The sequence below is a fragment of the Octopus sinensis genome, linkage group LG1 (genome assembly GCF_006345805.1).
Source record: "Octopus sinensis linkage group LG1, ASM634580v1, whole genome shotgun sequence".
Taxonomy (NCBI): Eukaryota; Metazoa; Mollusca; class Cephalopoda; order Octopoda; family Octopodidae; genus Octopus; species Octopus sinensis.
Genome location: NC_042997.1, coordinates 191738389 through 191762260, shown reverse-complemented (window position 1 = coordinate 191762260; position 23872 = coordinate 191738389). Strand labels below are relative to the sequence as shown.

Sequence of the window (23872 nt, the reverse complement as noted above, 5' to 3'; positions counted from 1 at the left end):
CTGCTAAAATTTGAAAGACAAAAGTTTGAGGGCCACTGCCTCAACATACTAAAAGTTCTCTTCCCTTGCCATTTGTACATAGGAGACATTAGGTTTGAATTGTCGCTATGCTATCAGATCCCATTTTTTCCCCTACAAAAAATTTTATATTAAGGTATGCTTTTCCCACTGATGTCACGTGAAGTCATTCCACTATCTAGGTACAACCAAATGACTAACATAATATTAAGCAGAGCCTAGGCAAGCTTTGTCTTGCAGCCAATACTCATGGTGCATGTTGTTCTGCAGTCAATGGAGAATACACAACCCAACTTACATACAACATTGTCCTCTTTTTTTTTCCATGCTTGCATGGATCAGAGGGCTTTACCAAGGCAGGTTGGATGCTCTTCCTGTCACCAATAATCATGTTTCCGAGCAGGATAATATTTCTCCATGGCCAAGCATGTTTCCATATAATATAGGAAATGAACGACACTGTTTGGATGACAGTGATACTCATTTACAACTGTCATGTAATGTCAAGACTAGGAGACACACACATTTACGTACTATAGTTCCAATCAAGGTATGCACACTGACATTACACATCCAGTGGAGCATACTGGCTTCATTCCTTGCAAGCTTACACATGTTCTCAGCAGTCACGGCCCATGTTTCACTGCCATGTAGCATGATTGTTTGCACAAATGCGTCATACAGTCTACTTTTCACTCTGAGCGAGAGGCCTTTAGTCACCAGCAGAGGTAGGATCTCTCTAAACTTTGCCCAAGCTATTCTTTTTCTATGCACACACAGAGGTTTCTTTCGGTTTCCATCTATCAAATCCACTCTCAATGCTTTGTTCAGCCTCAAAGCTATAGTCGAAAACACTTGCCCAAACTGCTGTGCAATTGGGACTGAACCTGTTACCATGTGGTTGAGAAGCAAACTTCCTAATGACACAACCACATCTGTGCTTATCTTATTAAGGGAGAAACTAAAGCAATAGATAATAAACAACTGATATTTCAAATAGAAATGGATGTACAAATGGGAAAATCCAAAACTGTATCAATGTATATCACCATGTCAGAGTTTCTTTTTTATGTTTATTTCTCTTAGTGTTTAAGGTATTTGACTCACAATTGTAAGATGGTGAGTTCAATTCCTGATGATACACTGTGTGCTTGAACAAGACACTTTATTTCACATTGCTCCAGTCCACTCAATTGGTAAAAATGAGTTGTACCTGTATTTCAAAGGGCCGGCTTTGTCACATTGTGTCATGCTGAATCCCCCTGAGATATACATTAAGGGTTTGCATGTCTTATTTCTTTACTGCCCACAAGGGGCTACACACAGAGGGGACAAACAAATTAAGTCGATTATATCAACCCCAGTGTGTAACTGGTACTTATTTAAATGACCTCGAAAGGATGAAAGGCAAAGTCGACCTCAGTGGAATTTGAACTCAGAACATAGCGGCAGACAAAATACCGCTAAGCATTTCGCCCGGTGTGCTAATGTTTCTGCCAGCTCACTGCTGGGTTTGCATGTCTGTGGAGTGCTCAGCCACTTGCACATTAATTTTACATACGGACTGTTTCGTTGATCAGATCAACTGGAGCACTCATCATCATAACTGATGGAGTGCCAGTCATATTTCTCCTTTATCATTGGATACTCTGATAGAATGGCCTGGTGAAACAGCAGACTTAGTTCATTTGTTTGTTTTTTAGGAATTACTAAAATTATTTTTAAGAATTACTACTTTTACAAGAAGCACACTGCATAAGATATATTGCTCACCATCAGGTGAGCTGCTCTACTAAAATAATTCAAGGCAATTTTTCATTAAGTGTACCATTCCGAAAGTCCCATGGGCCACAGTTTGCCTGTGACTGGTGTAGGTGTTACAAAGATATTGTAATAATGTGATTGATGTAAAAGTAAATGGGAAAAGAATAAAAGAAATGATGATCATCATCATGTATATTTTATTACAGTTGACCCTTTTTTTTCTTTTCTTTTTCCATATAAACAGCTGCTCCCCAACCTCAAAGTCTTCAGCCACCACCACCGCCTCCACCACCACCACCAGTTCAACATCAACAAATGCCTGCTGCCCCTCCAATGGCAGCTCCAATCCCATCTCAAATTAACACAGTTCCTCCACAGTACTCTGGTAATCATGTTTTGACAATCTTCCTGACATTGTTATATTTATGCAAATTTGTTTGCATTGATCAAATTATTGTTTTTGTTGAAACTCTTCTGAAGTAATTGATTGTATGGCATTGAATTACCATAAACTTATAAAAAAAGAATTGTAAATTTTTTTTTGTCAGTTTTTCCACAATGCATGGGTTGGACAAAAACTTATTGAGGCAGTCTCCAATTCTCAAATATTCCTCTCCCCCACCACTTAGTCAGGGAGGGGTGGTCTCTTTCTTTTTTTCTGTCTTAAAAGTTACTTAGAGACCTCACAAGAACTGGTGGCATGAAAAATAGCATTCAGTATACATTCTTTTCTACTCTAGGCACAAGGCCTGAAATTTTGGGTGAGGAGACCAGTTGATTAGATCGACTCTTGTACACAACTGGTACTTAATTTATCAACCCCAAAAGGATGAAAGGCAAAGTCAAACTCGGCAGAATTTGAACTCAGAACGTAAAGACAGACGAAATACTGCTGAGCATTTCGTCCAGTGTGCTACTATTTCTGCCAGCTCACCATAGAAACCATGCCGAAGCTGACATTGGAGTTCAGCACAGCCCTACAGCTTAATAGATCCTGTCAAACTCTCCAACTCATGCCGGCATGGAAAATGAATGTTAAATGATGTTGACAGGGTCCTTCTTGTAACCAATTCCCACTTACTGTTGGAAATAAGGGATTTTTCATTTAACTGGTTGTCACAAGTCAAAAGTTCATGTGCTGCTGGATGTAAACATAACATCACTGATTGTTCAAATGATGTCATACAATATAGTGCAGCATGTATGCATTCATGTGCATCCACCCACACACACGATGGGCTTCAAATACTGTCTCTGCTACTAATTTCACTTCCAAAGCATTAGTCAGCCCAAGGTTATAGAGGACATTTGCCAAAATACAAATAGAACCTGAAACCACATAGTTATGAAGTGGACACTGAATCTACATGACCATGCCTACACCATAACTTAGATCAGTGGTTCTCAGCTGGAGCACATATAAGATTTTGTTACTAAAAATTACACCAATAAACTGGTTATACTTCTACAGTTCACCCATCCATTGAAAATCTATCTGCCTCAGTGAATTCCATCGAATCCATGCAAGCATGGAAAAGTGGAAACGATGATGATGATGACAATAGCAACTTTTTTTTTTTTTTGATAACATATTTACTTTTAAAAGTGTTGTTGTTAAATAAGTTCTTTTAATACCACTGATATTTTTTTTCCTTCAGGTGCTCCTCAGCCAATTCAAAGCTTGGCTCCTGTACCAAATCAGCAACCACCTTCAGTGTACCATATAAGTCAGCCCTACCAATCAGCTCCTGCACCTGTCCCCTCCCGTCCAGTCAATGACCAATCCATGATTTTCCGCCAAACTTCCCAGTCCCATCTCATGCCTGCACCACAGGCTCCTCACTTTATGTCTTCACCTCCACCACCATCTCCTCAAGTTCATCAACAACATCCCCTTCATCCTTCACAAGTTCACTCTGTGCCCCAACACCAGCCTGGCGCCACTGCTGCTCCACCGATGCAGCAGCCATTCCAACCACGTCCACAGTATCAAGTTCAGCCAGTTCAGGTATTGACATCTTTATTTGTTGTTGGAACTTAATGTATTAAAAATTAAAGAGTTGTTCCCACAGATGTCTTAACCCTTTCATTACCAACCCGGCTGAAACCAGCTCTGGCTCTGAGTACAAATGTCTTGTTTTCATAAGTTTTGAATTAAAATCTTCCACCAAACCTTAGTCACAATTTATGTTCCTAATACTAGTTGAAGGATAATTAAGTTATTTTACTAAATTTTGTTATATTTAAAGTAATTGAAAGAAACACAGAGCATCTCAAAATAAATACAGTAATGAAAGGGTTAAGGAAACGATTTTGTATATAAATAATAAGATAAATACTGGCTTCAGATTTTGGCACAAGGCTATCAAATTCAAGGGAGTGGGGTAAGTTGATTACATTACTCCCAGTGCTCAACTGGTACTTATTTTATCAACCCTCAAAGGATGAAAGGTAAAGTTGGTCTCTGTGGAATTTGAACACAGAAAGTAAAGGCTGACAAAATGCTTAGCAGCATTTTGTCCAGCATGCTAATGATTCTGCCAGCTTGCCACCTTAATAATAAGATAAATATTAACAACTGTTTCAAATTTTGATGCAAGGCCACAATTTTAGTAGGAGGTGTTAATGCATTTCATTGACCCTAGTGCTCAAATAGTACTTATCTTTTTTTATCAAACCCAAAATGATGAAAGGCAAAATTGACCTTGGCCGAAAGATATGCCATTGAAGGTGGCGAGCTGGCAGAAACGTTAGCACGCGGGCAAAATGCTTAGTGGTATTTTGTCTGTCATTGCGTTCTGAGTTCAAATTCCGCCGAGGTCGACTTTGCCTTTCATCCTTTCGGGGTCGATAAATTAAGTATCAGTTACGCACTGGGGTCGATGTAATCTACTTAATCCCTTTGTCTGTCCTTGTTTAGCCCCTTGTGGGCAATAAAGAAATAAGATATGCCATTAAGCACTTTGATGTGTTAATGATTCTGCCATAATATAGAGTGGAAAATAGGCATTAAAATGCTGATGTTGTTGATGCATTCCTTTGTTAACTATATAACCTTGTGAAGCGCTTGAATTCCAGAGTAAATTCTCTAAGCCAATCTATGGTTTACTGGAGATGTGGGCACAACAAGGTGTTATTATTCAAAATGTGCTGGTTAGCAGTGTACAGATGTTCAAGGTCAATACGATCTGATCTGAAAGCTGCAGAGATACTCATAACCAATCCTATTCAGTTAAGAGTCATTTCAGCAAGATGGCCAACACTGCTGAGTGAACAAGTATACATAGAGGTTATGCTAGATGAATTGATAAAGTATTAGGCTACTTATTCACAGATTATGGGCTCAAATCCACAACATGCTTTATTTTATATTGCTTTAGATCACTTAGCTGTTGGGGAAAAAGTTACCAAATCTCAAGAGAATTTTATCTCATGTACTATCCAGATGGAGATCTGTCTCTCATCTACTTAACACCTTGAAATTGAAGCTAAACATTACCTCTCAAAATTATTTGGGATTTAGAAGACCTTTATATTTATATTTCATGACTGCTTTGGTATTGCTATTATGTTATTGATTACCATTCTGTTGAAGATAATTGACTTTTCTTACCTTGATTGCTCTCTATGAACTAATCAATGTTTCTAATTTTCTTTCTTCCAATCAAGCAATCCCATCATGAGATGATACCTACTCAACACCAGTCTCAACAGGACATGTCAAAAAATTCACACAGAATGCCAGCTCCTATAACGTCTCAGTATGGAAATTCAATGCAGCAAATACGTACTTCTACTCGGGGCAATTTCTCTGGAAAAATCAGTACATTCAGTAAACTGCATCGAAAATATCAAAGGTTACGGTCAGTGTAATATTAACTAACGTGCCTTTTTTTCACTTTCTACCAGAGAACAGAAAAACCGGTGAATTGGTGACTGCTGAACCCATGTTTCTTCATTCTTCACAATTATTTTAATTTTTAACTCTAACTACAAATCTTTGTATTCAGCACTGCTATTAAAGAGAAATGACAATGGAGAACAATAACCATGGCTCACGTAATTTCAGAATATGAACATCACACAATAAAGTCACTGATGATTTACATGGAGAAAGTTATGAATTTAGAAAACAATATTTTTGAGGTTATTTACCTCTTAAAACTTTGACATTACTGTGTGACAGCAATGTCAAATGTACCACTTCTGTTAACCCTTTAGCATTTAAACCAGCCATATCAAGCCCAAATATTTGACCTGTTTTATCATCGGATTACCTAGATGTGGCCTCTCACACCTAGTCCACAATATCATATTAAAAATAAACATTCATATCAGTGAAATCTCAAAGCTATATATAGTGCATGATCAATTCAAAATAATGCAAATAAATAAGCATTACATTTGATAGAATAGTTTGAATGCTAAAGGGTTAAATACATGTACAAGGGGGTACTGAAAAATTCCTAGCTTTAAGGGTATCACGAAAGGTTGGAGACCTAACCTTCTGGCTTCTTTTACAGGGCTTAGAAAAACTGAAGGACCACTGCAATAAGTGTGTGAATCTGAGAGGGGGAATATGTCGAATAAAATAATAATTAACTGATCCTCCTGTATTTTCTGTTACCCAAAGCCAGGAATTTTTCGTTACCCCCTTGTAAGAAAAAAAAAATAATAATAATAATACATGTTGTGAGTTTTTGATGCATTTATTTATTACTTGTTGAGAACTTGCTTTGATTATGTTTGGTTGAATATTTTCGCAAATAAATACGCATTACATTTGACAGAATAATTTGAATGCTAAAGTGTTAAATACATGTACAAGGGGGTACTGAAAAATGCCTAGCTTTAAGGGTATCACGAAAGGTTGGAGACCCATCCTTCTGACTTCTTTACAGGGCTTAGAAAAACTGAAGGACCACTGCAATAAGTGTGTGAATCTGAGAAGGGGAATATGTTGAATAAAATAGGCACCCATGCCAACCCCCCTTTGCTTGCAAAGACATGTTGGGGCAAGTGAAAGCGAATTGAACCAGCCAGGATCCCTGGTCTGGTGGTACGTAAAAAGCACTATCCGACTCGTGGCCGATGCCAGCGCCGCCTCGACTGGCTTCCGTGCCAGTGGCACATAAAATACACCAATCCGACCGTGGCCGTTGCCAGCCTCGCCTGGCACCTGTGCAGGTGGCACGTAAAAAGCAGCCACTACACTCACGGAGTGGTTGGCGTTAGGAAGGGCATCCAGCTGTAGAAACATTGCCAGATAAGACTGGAGCCTGGTGCAGCTTTCTGGCTTCCCAGATCCCCGGTCGAACCGTCCAACCCATGCTAGCATGGAGAACGGACGTTAAACGATGATGATGATGATCCTCCTGTATTTTCTGTTACCCAAAGCCAGGAATATTTCATTACCACCTTGTAAGAAAAAAAAAAAATAATAATACATGTTGTGAGTTTTTGATGCATTTATTTATTACTTATTGAGAACTTGCTTTGATTATGTTTGGTTGAATATTTTTGCAAATAAATACGCATTACATTTGACAGAATAATTTGAATGCTAAAGTGTTAAATACGTGTACAAGGGGGTACTGAAAAATTCTTAGCTTTAAGGGTATCACGAAAGGTTGGAGACCCATCCTTCTGACTTCTTTTACAAGGCTTAGAAAAACTGAAGGACCACTGCAATAAGTGTGTGAATCTGAGAGGGGGAATATCTTTATATATAAAAGAGAGATTGTGTGTCTGTCTCCTACGATTTAGATTCCTAACTACTCCCACATTTTGCGGTGCAGTTTAACCAAAACTGGGTATCTTATAGCCGTGATTCATATCGAGCCCTTCTGGGTATTAGCGCGCATCTACGATGAGTCTACGATTTAAAAACAAATTTACCATAATTTTTTTCCATATTAATGCATTTTTTCGCTATTATATAAGGGAAGTGACTCTCTAAAAATGTCTACGATGAGTCAACGATTAAAAAAAAATTTACCATAATTTTATTTCCATTTTTAATGCATTTTTTTGCTATTTTCTGGCTATAACTCTCTAAAAATGCTTATATAGTTATTTCCCTTACAAACCTGAGCAACGCCGGGCGTTACTGCTAGTGTTTAATAAAATAATAATTAACTGATCCTCCTGTATTGTCTCTCACCCAAAGCCAGGAACTTTTCAGTACCCCCTTGTAAGAAAAAAAAAAATAATGCATTATGTGAGTTATTGATGCATGTATTTATTACTTGTTGAGAACATCCTTTGATTAATTTTTGATTGAATATTTTCAGGGTTAACCCTCTGGTATCACCAAAGCGAAACCGACAAGAGATTCAAACACAGCAAAATAAAAACATCAAGGTGTTAACAACACTGCCACAAGTAAAACTAATGTCTGATACGGATACTCAAGCAACCAAGATGCCAAAAGTATCAACTCATCTGAAACAGCTCACTCAGTCTGATGTAAGACACTGATGTATTAATTCCTTAAAATTATTGCTTTCATCTAACATTAGGAAATTGTCAGTATATTTGCTTTTCTACTCTAGGCACAAGGCCCAAAATTTTTTGGGGAGGTGGTGGGGGCAGTCGATTAGATCGACCCCAGTATGCAACTGGTACTTAATTTATTGACCCCGAAAGGATGAATGTCAAAGTCAACATCGGAGGAATTTGAACTCAGAACGTAAAGACAGCCATAATACCTATTTCTTTATTACCCACAAGGGGCTAAACACAGAGGGGACAAACACGGACAGACATAGGTATTAAGTCGATTACATCGACTCCAGTGCGTAACTGGTACTTAATTTATCAACCCCGAAAGGATGAAAGGCAAAGTCAACATCGGAGGAATTTTAAGTCAGAACGTAAAGACAGCCATAATACCGCTAGGCATTTCGCCGGCATGCTAACATTTCTGCCAGCTCGCCTCCTTAATTGTCAGAATATTTTGACAAAATATTAGAACGCAAGCATAGTTGTATGGTTAAGAGGCTTGCTTCTCAACCACATGGTTTCTGGTTCAGTCTCACTGTGTGGCACCTTGAGCAAGTGTCTTCTGCTCTAACCTCAGATCAACTGAAGCCCTGTGATTGAATTTGGTAAGCCAAAGTTTGAGATCTGCAAACTGTAACCATATAAAGGGTACTAGAAAGTAGAATCCATGGAATTTGGTATTTGATTATATTCTGACTTTGCTCTTGTCAACTTTGCCTTTCATACTTCCAAGGTCAATAAAATAAGTACCAAGTAATGGAATCAATGTAACAAATTATGTCCAGAGAGGCAGTGCTGCAATATGGTCACAGTCCCATGTCTAAACAATGATATTCAATCCTTTAAGTGTTCTGTCAATTGACATCTTTTGAACTTGTAAGCCCCTTTCTTTCCTTATTTGGGATCCCTTATGCTACTGTGGTCTTAAGCCTTGTTTGGGACAAAATCGTATTTAAAAAAATCAAATCTTCAGCCATTGTTGGAAAGATCAGTGTAGAAATTATAACAAATAGTTCTGATGGAATTCAGCAAGAATAACTGAGATCATCACCTCTTGATTGGATCACTTTTTATATATATATATAGTTAATCCAAACATGAAAACACAAAGAGAAAACACAACAACACAAGGACGTGGAACAAATATAGTATTATTGGACGCTCGGGAAGGAAGGGAAGAAGGAGGGTTTAACGTTTCGAGCGGAACTCTTCGTCAGAAACATAGGAGAAGGGAAGACAGAGGAAAAAAAATCGCCAACGGTACACACACGGTCACATATATATATATATATATATATACATAAGTTCAGCAAAATTTAGATTCAAATGAATATGGTACTTAAGTTAAAGGCACCAGAATTTGGTATGGTATTATCCAAATAAATCAAATGGGGGGATTATAATCAAAATAAGCAACAAGGATATCCAAGGTAGTGTAGTACAATCGTTTCATGCTACTTCATTTTATTAAAGACTTAAAAAATTCTATATGTGGCTGAAGATTGCTTGACATTTTAAAATTAATGTAATACTTACAGTGCTTTTGTTAAATTTCTGCTACTTTTAAATAAAGTATATATATATATATATAAATAAATGTTATATTTTTTGAAATGATTTATTTTGAAAACTGTGATTCCTCAGTAGTATTTCTCTGTTTATCCTATTAACTTCAGGATGAAGAATCCAAGTTGTTGCGAGAAAAGTTAGAACAGCAAAAGCGAATGCGGGCTGAAGTGATTCGGCGGAAAGAACTGCGCCGTTTGCTTCAGGCTGAGCAAAGAAGAAAAGATTTGCAAGACAAATTAGCTGAGCAAGGTGGGTAGTTTGCTTTCTTTGATATGTTGTTGCTTCATTTTTTTTTTGTATTAGCTGTTTGTATTCACTTGACTTGGTAAATCAAAATGCTGAGCCTTATGAAGGAGATAACAAAGGACTCAAGAAGACGTGCCAACCACAACAGAATTGATATCCTAAAACCAAGGTTTTATGTAAAGAGCACTGGTGTATATCTCTCTATATATAAACGGCAGTTTGTCTGTCTGTGTGTCTGTCAGGTTGTACCCTCTCCCTGACCACGGCTTTCAACCGATTCTGATGAAACTTGACACACACATAGCCCAATGTCATAATTCAAAACTAATGCAGCAAAAATTTTGAAAAGTTCTCCCTGTTCTGAAAAAAAATCGATAAATTTGACATGGGGTCGAGAATCTAAGCTTTTTATATGGAACACGTTTTCTGTTGTAGTTTTCGCAACTTGCAATCGATTTTCACAAAACTCATGGTGAAGCTTAATGTTACCCTAAGAAACTTAATTCTGACGTTAGTTTTCCATGCAATACCTTACCATCAGAAAAAATCGATAAAATCATGCCATTTTGGGAAATCGCTTTCAAATTCAAGATGACATATTTTCAACAATATCTTTCACAAATTGGCAGGAATTTTTTTTTTAAATTCACAGCGAGCATCATGTCTGCTCCAAGGAGCTATATGGACCTTTTTATTCCGATAGGATACTTTATTACTGGAAAAAATCGGTTAATTAAATCATAGAAGAATTCAAAGTAGAGGTTGGGGTCCACCAGGGTTCAGTACTCAGCCCCCTCCTATTTATCATAGTACTCCAGGCAATTACGGAGGAATTCAAGACAGGCTGTCCCTGGGAGCTCCTCTACGCTGACGACCTTGCTCTTATTGCTGAGTCACTATCAGAACTGGAGGAGAAGTTCCAGGTGTGAAAGGAGGGTTTAGAATCAAGGGGCCTTAGAGTCAACCTAGCTAAAACCAAAGTACTAATAAGTAGGAAGGTAGACAATCCACAAATATCTTCAGGAAGATGGCCCTGCTCGATCTGTAGAAAAGGTGTAGGTAGAAACTCTATAAGATGTACCCAGTGTAAGCTATGGACACATAAGAGGTGCAGCAATGTCAAAGGTAGGCTAACTGGGAAGATAGTTTTTGTATGTGGCAGATGCTCGGGAGCATTAACCTCCGAAAATCTGCAGAAAACAACTTCCGTCACTTTCCAGGGGGAAAAACTAGAAGTAGTTGATAGCTTCCGTTATCTAGGTGACCAAGTCAGTAGTGGGGGTGGGTGCGCTGAAAGTGTAACTGCTAGAATAAGAATAGCCTGGGCAAAGTTTAGGGAGCTCTTACCTCTGCTGGTGACTAAAGGCCTCTTGCTCAGAGTAAAAGGCAGACTGTATGATGCGTGTGTACGAACAGCCATGCTACATGGCAGCGAAACATGGGCCGTGACTGCTGAGGACATGCGTAAGCTCGTGAGGAATGAAGCCAGTATGCTCCGATGGATGTGTAATGTCAGTGTACTTACTCGACAGAGCGTTAGCACCTTGAGAGAAATGTTGTACCTAAGAAGCATCAGTTGTGGTGTGCAAGAGAGACGATTGCGCTGGTATGGTCATGTGGCGAGAATGGATGAAGATAGGTGTGTGAGAAAGTGCCAATCCCTAGCAGTTGAGGGAACCCGTGGAAGAGGTAGACCCAGGAAAACCTGGGACGAGGTGGTGAAGCACGACCTTCGAACTTTAGGCCTCACTGAGGAAATGACCAGCGACCGAGACCTTTGGAAATATTCTGTACGTGAGAAGACCAGGCAGGACAAGTGAGCCCAGCCCACTTATGAATGCCTTTCCTCCCTTGGACACAAAGACCTGTTGAGGCAAGCGAAGTCGATATAGAACCTCATCCGACGACAGACACCCATGCCAACCCCCCATGCTTGCGAAGACATGTTGGGGCAAGCGAAATCGAAACCGAATTGAACCAGCCAGGATCCCTGGCCTGGTGGTACGTAAAAAGCACTATCCGACTCGTGGCCGTGGCACGTAAAATACTCCAATGCGACCGTACGACAGGCACCCATGCCAACCCCCTTTGCTTGTGAAGACATGTTGGGGCAAGCGAAATCGAATTGAACCAGCCAGGATCCCTGGTCTGGTGGTACGTAAAAAGCACTATCCGACTCGTGGCCGTGGAACGTAAAATACTCCAATGCGACCGTACGACAGGCACCCATGCCAACCCCCTTTGCTTGTGAAGACATGTTGGGGCAAGCGAAATCGAAATCGAATTGAACCAGCCAGGATCCCTGGTCTGGTGGTACGTAAAAAGCACTATCCGACTCGTGGCCGATGCCAGCACCGCCTCGACTGGCTTCCGTGCCGGTGGCACATAAAATACACCAATCTGACCGTGGCCGTTGCCAGCCCCGCCTGGCACCTGTGCAGGTGGCACGTAAAAAGCACCCACTACACTCACGGAGTGGTTGGCGTTAGGAAGGGCATCCAGCTGTAGAAACATTGCCAGATTAGACTGGAGCCTGGTGCAGCCTTCTGGCTTCCCAGAACCCTGGTCGAACCGTCCAACCCATGCTAGCATGGAGAACGGACGTTAAACGATGATGATGATGATGATGTGGCACTCATAGCAAACCGATTTGTATATTAAACACAAACCACAGACTGTCTAGGGGACGCAACTCGACCTTTTTAACTCTCTTGGGAGGCGCAATGATGTTTTCATGTTTTCGCCCAAAGGGACAGCTAGGAACATCATATACACAGAAGTATTCGAGTGAAGAGAAGACATTGCAACCTACACACGCGCCTTCATTCCCTAGAGGGAAAGGACTAGATTGGGATTAATCGTTGCCTACTAGGGGCTCTTACATACCTGGGCAACGCCGGGCTGTGCTGCTAGTTCCACTTAAAAAGCATTGATGCCATGTAAAAAGGCACCCGGTACACTCTGTAAATTAGTTGGCTTTAGTAAAGGCAACCAGCTGTAAAACCCAAACCAAAACAGGTATAGAACCTGGTGTGTTCCATGGCCTTGCCAGCTCCTGTGATGCCATCCAACCCATGCCTGAATGGAAAACAGATGTTAAATGATGATGATGAAATCTCACCTCCTATACCGTTTCATTATCATCACTACTATTCAATGTCAGTTTTCCATGCTGGCATGGATTGGAGTGATCAACAGAATCCAACAGGTTCAAGGCTTCTATCGCCCTTGCTAACACCAGCCACTTTACTACTTAGAATTTTCACACAAAGTCAAGGCAAGGACACACACACACACATATAGAAAGATAGATAACAGATTTCTTTCAGTTTCTGTCTACTAGATTCACACACAAGGCTTTGGTTAGGGCACTCTAGCAGAAAACACTTACCCAAGCTGTCACACAAGGAGACTGAACCTGAAACCATGTGATTGAGAAGCAAATTTCTTATCCACACAATTAAGTTAATTATATCATTGGCATTATTATGTTACCTAGAACTAGGTCTTTGGATTCATTTGTGCCACATTTTTGGCCATAACTTATGTTACTTCAACTTCAGGCCTCCTTTTCATCGTTGTAAGTTTTTGTTGAGTAAAAACAAAGATTATTTTTATGTTACAATATGAAAAATGTATTGTAAATTGGAGGTGCCACTTGTTTCAACCAACCTGTTTTTGTTCATATTCCCAGACACATCTTCACCATCATCTCTCTTTTTTTAATTGGGGTAACTGTGTATCTTCCCCACAGCAAGACACCTGTTTCCGTCCCTCTATCATACTTTAACCTTTCAATCATCTAAAATAGAACCACCTGCCTCAATACTACACCCGTACCCAGTTGAAGGGTCACTTGGCAACCTCACAGTACACCTTGTGAAAAATATGTCTGTAGACCCTGTGAAGTGGTTGGCATTCTAGCTATAGAAACCATACCAAAGTAGACTTTGGAGCTTAATGCTGTCCTCTTGCTCACCAACTCCTGTCAGACCAAAAAACACAAGAAACAGGCATTAAATTATATTTTATACCTCCAATACAGAATCATTACTCTTAGTTCAAATCTTGCTGTGGTTGGCATTCTTTCATCCTTCTGGGATGGATAAATATAATACTAGTTAAGCACTGGATTCAATTTAATTATTTAACTCCCCCACCATCCCTCAGATTTATAACCTTCTACCTAGTTATAATTAATGTTTCTACTAAAACATTTCTCTGTTGTTTGGTAATGAAGATAATTTTTGGAACGAAACTCATCAATAACTTCATTTGCTTATATTTAATATATTTTCCATTTTTGTACTTTTTAAATTTCCAGGTCTGACGCTGGCTGATGTAAGTGAAGAGCAGAAAGCTCATTTACTGGATGGCTTACCAAAGAAAAAAGTTGGGGCAGTTAACAAATCTTTAACTTCATACCAAGCTCAAATACCACCTGGGAAAAAGCAACAAATTTTGGGTAAAAGGCCATTACAGAGTACTCCAGTTGCAGATGCAGCAGCTAAGAACGCATCACAGCACCAGTTTCATGGGAAACCGCCCAAACAAGTGAAAACAAATGTTTCCGGGAAACAAGAGAAAGACAAAATGCTGGAATCTCGGCAACAAACGAATCAGGCATTGTCTGAACGTCATCAACACCAATCTGCCGGAAATGTGATTCTTTCCGAAGAAGAGAAAAATTTCTATCAGAAGCAATATATTCCACCGCATCAACAATTTCAGTCAATATCCACACCAAAAAAAGCCAAGCGAGATATGATATCTAAGGAGAGTGAACAGAAAGCAGGGAATGAACATCATGGTGAACATGCCAGAGGGAGTAACGAAAACTTAGGTACCAAGATCAATTGTCCACCAGGCCCAGGAAGTGGGTTTGTATCTCCACAACAAATGCCTGGTTTGCGGCATATGCGAGGTGGGAAGATGAAAATGTTTAATCCACGAATGCAGTTTGGTGGGCAACCACGTATGCCATCACCTAATGCTCAAGCTCAGATGCAGAATTCAAACTATGAAGGACAATTATTAAATTTTCCTCCTCCATCTCAAGGTCCTCAAAGGCCAATGGGTATGCGCAGTCCAATCAGACCTGGGCAAAACCAAGGACATCTTCGACCACCTATTCCAGTTGGTATGAGACAACAAGCTCCTGGTGTTTTCAGGCATCCTTCACCATCTGGTATGAGACCTGCTTTGCGGCCAGGACTCCGACATTTTGGTCCTCAATCATCACTTAGACCAATGCGGGGTCAACCACGCCTTCTCGGTCCACCTAATCAGTCTCGTATGCCACAAGATCAGCTTAGGCCTATGTGCCCTCAACAACAGCGCTTTATGCACCCCTCAAATCCACAAAGGCATTTAATACCTCAAGGCCGAGGTGGTTTACGCGGCATGATGTCACGTGGCAGAGGAATGCAACCTGGTAGGGGTGGTCACCTTATGCCAATGCTTCCCCCTCAGGGTTCCATGCCACCAGATTTCGCCCAACAATTAGAAGGCAATATCCCCAAACAGGAATTAATGAAGAAAACTCGCCTAATCTTGAAGAAAGTAATCAAGAATTCAGTTGCAGGCAAAGGCCAAGCTGTTGCTAATGCTAAAAAAGTTCTTGTAAGAAAAGTCAGTCAATCTAACCTTGGTGGCCCAGCTGGGGGCGCCCCTCAAAATATTAATAATGTAGGGGCTCAGCAAGGCAATCGGCAAATGAACTTACAAGGACCTAATGTATTTCCAAATCAAGAAAGACAAATGAAATTCCAGAATCCTGGAATGGGTCGTGGTAAGATACCACCTCAGCGCCCACCAGGACCTATGCCTATGAGAAAAGTTCCTGGAAATATGGCTGTTAACAAGGACCAATCTAATTTAGGCAGAGTAAGTGCTTTTATCGTGACTCTTTCCTCCTCAATTTATTGTTCTTAATGCAATTTAAAATTTGATAGAAATCTATCAAAATTGTATCATGTTGATTAAGTGGTAATTATTTATTTTAGTAATGTTATAATTTATCATCATCATCATCATTTAATGTTTGTTTTCAATGCTGGATAGGTTGGCTGGTTTGACTGAAAACTGGCAAGCTGGGGAGCCACACCAGGTTCCAATCTGATTTGGCATGGTTTCTATGGCTGGATACCCTTCCTAATGCTAACCACTCCAAGAGTATAGTGGGTGCTCTTTACATGCCACCAGTTATGTAACACCGGCATCAGTCATGACTACAATCTCACTTGGGTTGACAGGTCTTCTCATGTATAGTATATTTTGCCAAAGGCCTCAGTCACTTGTCACTGGCACCTGTGCTGGTGGTTAGTTACACAACACTAGCATCGGATTTAATTTTTAATAATTTGATTCTTCACAAATACTACATTCCTGTCTATGTGTGTGTGTCTCTCTCTACTCCACAACTGGGGTAGACAGTTATCTCCTCTGCTGCAAGGCACCTGTTTCTGTTCCTCTACTGTACTCTAGCCTGTCATCACCTGGCACAAAACCATCTCCCACAATACTACTACTCCCCTTAGTTGAGAGATCTTTGTTTTGCAAGTTATTTGGTGGCCTCACTGGTGCCACATAAAAAGCATCCAATACACTCTTTAACCCTCTAGCTTTGAAACCAGATATCCAGTTAAAGTAATCTACTTATTTTATCTTCAAACCAACTAGGTCTGGCCTCTCGCACTTATCCTACAATATTATTCTAGAGATAAACAATCACGTCGTTGAAATCCCAAAGCTACAACAGTAATGCATGACTAATTTAAATCAATGCGAAGAAATAAGCATTACATTTGATAGAGTAATCATTCTCATCATCGTTTAACGTCCACTTTCCATACTGGCATGGGGTGCACAATGTGATTGAGGATTGACAAGCCAGGAGGCTGCACCGGGCTCCAATCTGATCTGGTAAGATTTCTACAGCTGGATGCCCTTCCTAGAGTGTAATGGGTTCTTGGGGTCAGTCAGGAGGCACTGGCATCGGCCATGCTCGAATGGTGCTTTTTACATGTCACCGGTACAGGAGCCAGTCACGCTGCACTGGCATCAACCTCGCTCAAATGTTGCTTATATGCCATCTGCACGGGAACCAGTCAGGCAACACCGCCATTGACCACACGCAAATGGTGCATTTTACATGCCAACGGCATGGGAGCCAGTCAGGTGGCACTGGTATCGACCACGCTTGAATGGTGCTTTTTATGTGCCAGTCAAGCAGCACCGGCATTGGCCACGACTAGGATTTCACTTGATTCAGCAGGTCTTCTCATCTGAATGCTAAAAAGTGTGGTTGGTCATTAGGTCAAAGCTGGTAGTAGAGCTTGGTGCACTCTTCTGACTTGTCAGCTTCTATGAAACCATCCAACCCATACCAGCATTGAAGCGGGGTGGGAGGCACTGATGATGATTATTCAATAGCAGGTTGAGACTGCTAACAGACGTGGCTAATAAGATAAGAAAAATTTATAGTCAGTATTCTAAATGCAGTACAAGAGGGGATTGAAAATAATTACTGATGATTGAGTGAATTTGAAGATGAGTGGTGACAGCAGAATATGTTAGAAAAGGTAAAAATTTTAATGTCTACTTTTCCGTCCTTGCATGGATCTGGATGAAATTTGTTGTGGCAGATTTTCTAGTCAGATGCCCTTCCTACTGCTAACCTTCAATTGTTTCCAAGTAAGGTAATATATCCCCATGACTAGACATGTTTTCACAGAAGATGGCTTGTGTGACAGTAACACAAGTGTCACACAATGTCAAGAGAAGGAGACTAATGCACACACACACACACACACACACACACACACACACATATATATATATATTAACCCTTTAGTGTTCAGATTATTCTATCAAACATAATGCTTATTGATTCATATTGATTTGAATTAATCATGCATTATCTCATATCTTCAAGATCTTGATGGTGTAATTACTTAATGTAGAATAACATTGTAGGGTAGGTGTGAGAGCCTGGATCTGGTCAGTTTGAACATGAAACAGATTAGTTATTTTGGCCGGATATGGCCGGTTTAAATACTAAAGGGTTAATAAATAAAACATATGCATATATATAAACATATATGTACGTACCTACCTCTACATGTACATATACACGCATATATGAGTACAGGACACCAAAAAGACGTCGAACACAATGAGAAACGAAAACATAGACACAAACCCAAGGAACTGGACATTTTTTTAAACAACAAAAAAATAGAGTACAGGACAATTAACACAAAGAAAAAAACCCTTCTTCAGTCGCTATGTTTTCATCTACTCTACGTTTCGAAGGTGAAAGCGAGACGTATCTTCGACAAGAAACTTTCCTTCCTGCGAAAAGCAAATCAATTAAAATTTTGAGATCTTTTTGCAGAGGGGTAAAAAATGGTAACAAAAACAGGACAGTACAAATTATAAACAGTAAAAGACAGGACAAGGAAAAACAAGATAAGAAGGGCTGTTAACGCCGAACGTAAAAAGTATTACAAACGCGGATTTTTTTGTGAACGACGAACGGAGCAAAAAGAATTGCCGTCCACACCTCGAGAGGGTTAGGCTAGAAAGACAGTAGCGGAAGTCTCGTCGCGGGTCAACGATGGGAGGGGGGAGGAGGAGCAAGAGAAAGGGAGAGAAGAAGGGGAATGGTTGTGAGGAAACCATGAAGAATGAGAGAGGGGGAGAGAGAGAGTGAAGAATGAGAGAGAGGGAGAGACAAGTTAAGTAGAGGAAAAGGAAATCAAAGAATGAAGACTGAGAAAGGGATGGGACAGAAAGGTTAAGAGTGCGCATCAAAGTTAATATCAAGAACAAAACTTAATAGCAAGAACAATCTTACTTAAAAAGGGATGCGTGTGTTTCGTCATATAATATATTAATAAATAAAACATATGCATATATATAAACATACCATCATTTAACGTCCATTGTCCATGCTGGCATGGGTTGGACGGTTTGACCGGGCTGGCACGCTAGAAGGCTACACCAGACACCAGTCTGGTTCGGCATGGTTTTCTACAGTTAGATGGCCTTCCTAATGCCAACCACTCCAAGAGTGTAATGGATGCTTTTATGTGCTACCTGCCAACACTCACTGAGAGCTGCCATTATGGTGAGGAGAGCATCAAAAGGGAGTCAACCTACCACCCCTTTGTAGCCATTTCACTTTTATAACTAGCTTAATTGCTAGCTTACATACTTATGATGGGTTTCTTTTCAGTTTCCAATCTACCAAATCCACTCACAAGGCTTTGGTCAGCCCAGGACTATAGTAGGAGACACCCATGGGCTACATAGTGGGGCTGAACCTGAAACCAAGTGGTTGGGAAGCAAACTTCTTACCACACAGCCATACCACCAGTATTGAGCTAAAAAAGTCTTAGTTATCAACAGAATAAGAAGATAATAGGTGAAAGCAAGGAGCTTCATCTGTGCAGACACATCTTTTTGAGAAGTAAGGGTAGATAGCTTTTCCTAGGTATTTCAGATATTTCAAGGAAGGAGGAGAAATAAATTTTGACATGAATATCAAATGGAAATAGTAGTTGTGATACTTGTGCCAGTGGCACGTAAAAAGCACCATCTGAACGTGGCCGATGCCAGCACCGCCTTGACTGGCTTCTGTGCTGGTGGCACGTAAAAAGCACCAACCGATCGTGGCTGCTGCCAGCCTCCCCTGGCACCTGTGCGGGTGGCACATAAAAAGCACCCACTACACTCACAGAGTGGTTGGCGTTAGGAAGGGCATCTAGCTATAGAAACACTGCCAGATCAGACTGGAGCCTGGTGCAGCCTCCTGGCTTCCCAAACCCCGGTCGAACTGTCCAACCCATGCTAGCACGGAAAATGGACGTTAAACAATGATGATGATGATGAAAGAAGCCATGAACCTCTCATCTTTGTGGCTTACATAGAATTAAATTGTCTGTGTTCTTTCCATATTTAAGAAGGAAGGGTGTGATTTGAGAAATATTTGGCTGTTATTTCTAGCAAGCCAAATGACCCTCAAATCACACCCTACAGTCAAAAGGTGTATTGGACAATGTTGACCTAGATATAATAAAAGAATGACAACACCTGTTGTGATAGCTTGGTTGAAAATAACAGATAAAACATATAAATTGCAAAGCATCAACACCTGCCCTGTGTAGTTTCTTTGTTTTCTTAAAGCTATTTGAAATTAAATGAGATGATGTCTACATGTAATGTTATTTTTTTTATTTAGCGTACTGATGGAGATGGTAATCAAAAGATTAAGAAAGCTACCATGATTGCTGTTGACAATCTTTCTTCTTCTACAACTGAGAGAACTATGCACCAAATGGCAAAGTCTTGTGGACATGTGGAGGTAACCGTTCATTCACAGTTTATCCCTTTAGTATTCAAAATGGCCATATCCGGCCTAAATATTCTACCTGTTTTACATTCAAACTAGCCAGATGCTGCAGCCTCTTACACCTACCCTACAATAAAAATTTTATTGGAGAAAAAAAACAAAAACAAAATGGAAGTTTACTTCTGTAAATAGATATCAAACAAACAAACAAACAAAATACATGTCATGTGGTTGAAAATAATCTATAAATGTTAATCCAAAGCTCATATTACCTTTTGTTCATGAAGAAGGGACAGTGTTCATGGACTTCACAGATCCTCCAAGATCAGTAAAATAGACAAATTTTGCTAAAACTGTTGTAAATTGATGACTGCAGGAAAGACATGCAAGATAGAAATTTCAGAGTTCTATTTCTGGGAAGGAAGGTTTGAGTGTAGCTATTAGATGCCTGTGTGTGCATTGGACAAGAATACAAGTAAAGGATGAAGTAAGTTAATGTAGAAAGCAGAGGGATGCAAAAGATTTAGTTTTTGCATGGTGAAGGATAGATGCCCTCAATATAGGAAGAGATATGGTCGTAAAGTTGTTGGTAGTTTGAGGAATATAGAGAATGGTCAAGGAAACGGGTATATTTAGAGAAGTGTAGGAGAGAGATAAGTAGCAGAGAGAATACGCAGACGTGACCTTTTTTCTTGTGAAGTTTGTGTAAAGAGTGTATTCCTTCTAAAAATAAGCAGTCATCATTTCATCATTTGAAAATCTCAAAGCTACAACATAATGCATGATTAATTCAAAACAATGTGAATGAATAAGCATCACGTTGGACAGAGTAATCTGAATGTTAAAGGGTTTATGCTATTTCATTCTCTCTCTACTTCTTTCCATCTCCTACAGCTCTGCCATTTGCATCTTTGTCATTTAAAACTAAACGAAGTGAAATAATCTTTGAAATATTTTACTTATTCTATATTGGATGTTTCAATTTTTATACCTTGTCATCATTTACCATTCAGTTTTCCATAGTAGTGTGGGTTGAACAGGTCTAAAATTCATTTCACCTTTTTAATTTGCATCTGAACACTTAATCAAAATACAATTTCTAACTACTTCATCTCTGGTTTATTTGGCTGGCTATTTATTTCTTAATTATCATCCTTAGCGTTTCTTTTCTAAGTTTACATATCTAAAGACACTGTATCATTTTCTTACATACATCAGATAGTGTCTTTCATGACCAGTTTCTTTCCTAACTTCTATCTAGTTTCCTTTTATCTTCCTTATCTAACAAACCACATTAAATTTGTTCCTCTCAAGCTAGTGCAGATCTTTTAATTTGTCGATTTGGGGTTTGTGCCATCTACTTTAAAATAAGGACAATAACTCTGTTTCCTATATTATCTATGACCCCTTTGTTGATTTTCCCTCATCAATTGTTCATGAATTCTGAATCAACTTTGACCTCAAAAGTACCTCTTACAAAAATGCAAATCCAATCTCCTCCTCTTATCATAGACTCAAAATCTCTCAATCCCTATTTATTGTCCATCTCTGCTCCCCGGAATACACTCTTTACTCAAACTTCACAAGAAAAAAGGTCATGTCTGCATATTCTCTCTGCCACTTATCTTTCTCCCACACTTCTCTAAATATATCTGTTTCCTTGACCATTCTATATATTCCTCAAACTACCAACAACTTTACAACCACATCTCTTCCTATATTGAGGGCATCTATCCTTCTTCATCCTTCTCAATGATTTCACCATGCAAAAACTAAATCTTTTGCATCCCTCTGCTTTCTACATTAACTTACTTCATCCTTTACTTGTATTCTTGTCCAATGCACACACAGGCATCTAATAGCTACACTTAAACCTTCCTTCCCAGAAATAGAACTCTGAAATTTCTATCTTGCATATCTTTCCTGCAGTCATCAATTTACAACAGTTTTAGGAAAATGTGTTTATCTTACTGATCTTGGAGGATCTGTGAAGTCCATGAACACTGTCCCTTCCTCATGACCAAAAGACAATATGAGCTTTGGATTAACATTTATAGATTATTTTCAACCAGGACATGTATTTTGTTTGGTTGTTTTGATATCTTTTTACATTTAAATAAATAAGTGCGCCCTTTTAAAACCTAACTAGGCTCATGGGCCGGTTTCCCGGTTTCAATGGTGTATGTGTTCCCCAACTGGACGGGGCGCCAGTCCATCAGTGTTACTCATTTTTGCCAGGTGAGTGAACTGGAGCAATGTGAAATGAAGTGTTTTGTTCAAGAACACAACGCGTCGCCCGGTCCAGGAATCGAAACCACAATCTTACAATCATGATGCTGACACCCTAACCACTAAGACACGTGCCTCCACCTTTTTACATTTATCAGAAGTAACTTCCAGTTTTTTTTTATTTTTTTTTTTTTTATTTCCAATAAAATTTTGAATCCTTGAATATGGTACACATGCATGTTTATGCTTGCTTTTACTTTCACAATTTCATACCTCCAATATTTTATTACTAAAGACTTCAAATTCAATTAAAAATGTACTCTCAGAAGAAAAAAAAAATTATAGCATCTTAAGCAGTGTTTGTTCCATATTTGAAAATTACATAGAAATTTTAATAAAATTGGAGCATTGGGTAATGTGTATCCATGATAGGTGTTTGGTAATGGATGTCTGCTTCAGGATACACCTCACACTTGCATAGAGTAAGATACAAGTAATTTGGGCTTATGGGGTTGCTTACAAATTAGCTAAGTGACAAACTTAGATGTCTTTTGCATTTTTTTTTTCAGTCATTACAACTGCTGAAAAGCCAGCGCAAAGCTTTGATACGATTCAGGACTGGTGATCAAGCCCAAAAATTCTTCAAAAAATTTCACAGGTGAGTATCTAAATTTTTGATAGTTATATTTAATATTGTTTTGCTATTATAGGGGCACAGGCATGCAAATGTTGCTAAGAAGCCCCCTTTCCAATCACATGCTTTGGGTGCAATCCCTTCACATAGCACCTTGAACAAGTGTCTTCTACTCAAGTCCCCGGTCAACCAAACCTTGTGAGTGAATCTGGTGTGTATGTATCTTTGTGCTTGTCCCTTGCCACCACTTGACAACCTGTGTTGATTTGTTTATGTCCCTGTTAGTTACAGGTTCAGCAAAAGAGACTGGTAGAATAAGTACCAGATTTAAAAATAAATACTGGGGTTGATTTGTTCAACTAAACTCTTCAAGGCACAGGAGTGGCTGTATGGTAAGTAGCTTGCTTATGAACCACATGGTTCTGGGTTCATTCCTACTGCGTGGCACCTTGGGCAAGTGTCTTCTACTGTAGCCTCAGGCCGATCAAAGCCTTGTGAGTGGATTTGGTAGACGGAAACTGAAAGAAGCCCGTCGTATATATGTATGTGTG

General features: G+C 39.6%; 1 protein-coding gene and 1 long non-coding RNA gene across 3 annotated transcripts in view; one reads left to right on the top strand and one right to left on the bottom strand.

The window, feature by feature from the left end:
* Positions 1 to 23872, top strand: part of LOC115215009 (RNA-binding protein 33-like) — a 57959-nt gene that overhangs the window by 30489 nt on the left and 3598 nt on the right. Inside the window, exons 10-17 of one of the 2 annotated variants that reach the window (XM_029784134.2) lie at positions 2027 to 2167; positions 3441 to 3790; positions 5452 to 5639; positions 8076 to 8250; positions 9963 to 10104; positions 14426 to 15987; positions 20348 to 20470; positions 23257 to 23345. In XM_029784134.2, coding sequence (XP_029639994.1) covers positions 2027 to 2167; positions 3441 to 3790; positions 5452 to 5639; positions 8076 to 8250; positions 9963 to 10104; positions 14426 to 15987; positions 20348 to 20470; positions 23257 to 23345 — 2770 coding nt within the window. Of the gene's footprint in view, positions 1 to 2026; positions 2168 to 3440; positions 3791 to 5451; positions 5646 to 8075; positions 8251 to 9962; positions 10105 to 14425; positions 15988 to 20347; positions 20471 to 23256; positions 23346 to 23872 lie in introns of both variants that reach the window. The other variant, XM_029784125.2, reaches the window with a different exon arrangement.
* LOC118765619 lies at positions 862 to 20563 on the bottom strand. Its single transcript, XR_005001481.1, has 3 exons — positions 20487 to 20563; positions 10810 to 10816; positions 862 to 872 (listed from the first exon to the last, which is right to left on the bottom strand). It is a non-coding gene; the product is annotated as an uncharacterized LOC118765619 (long non-coding RNA).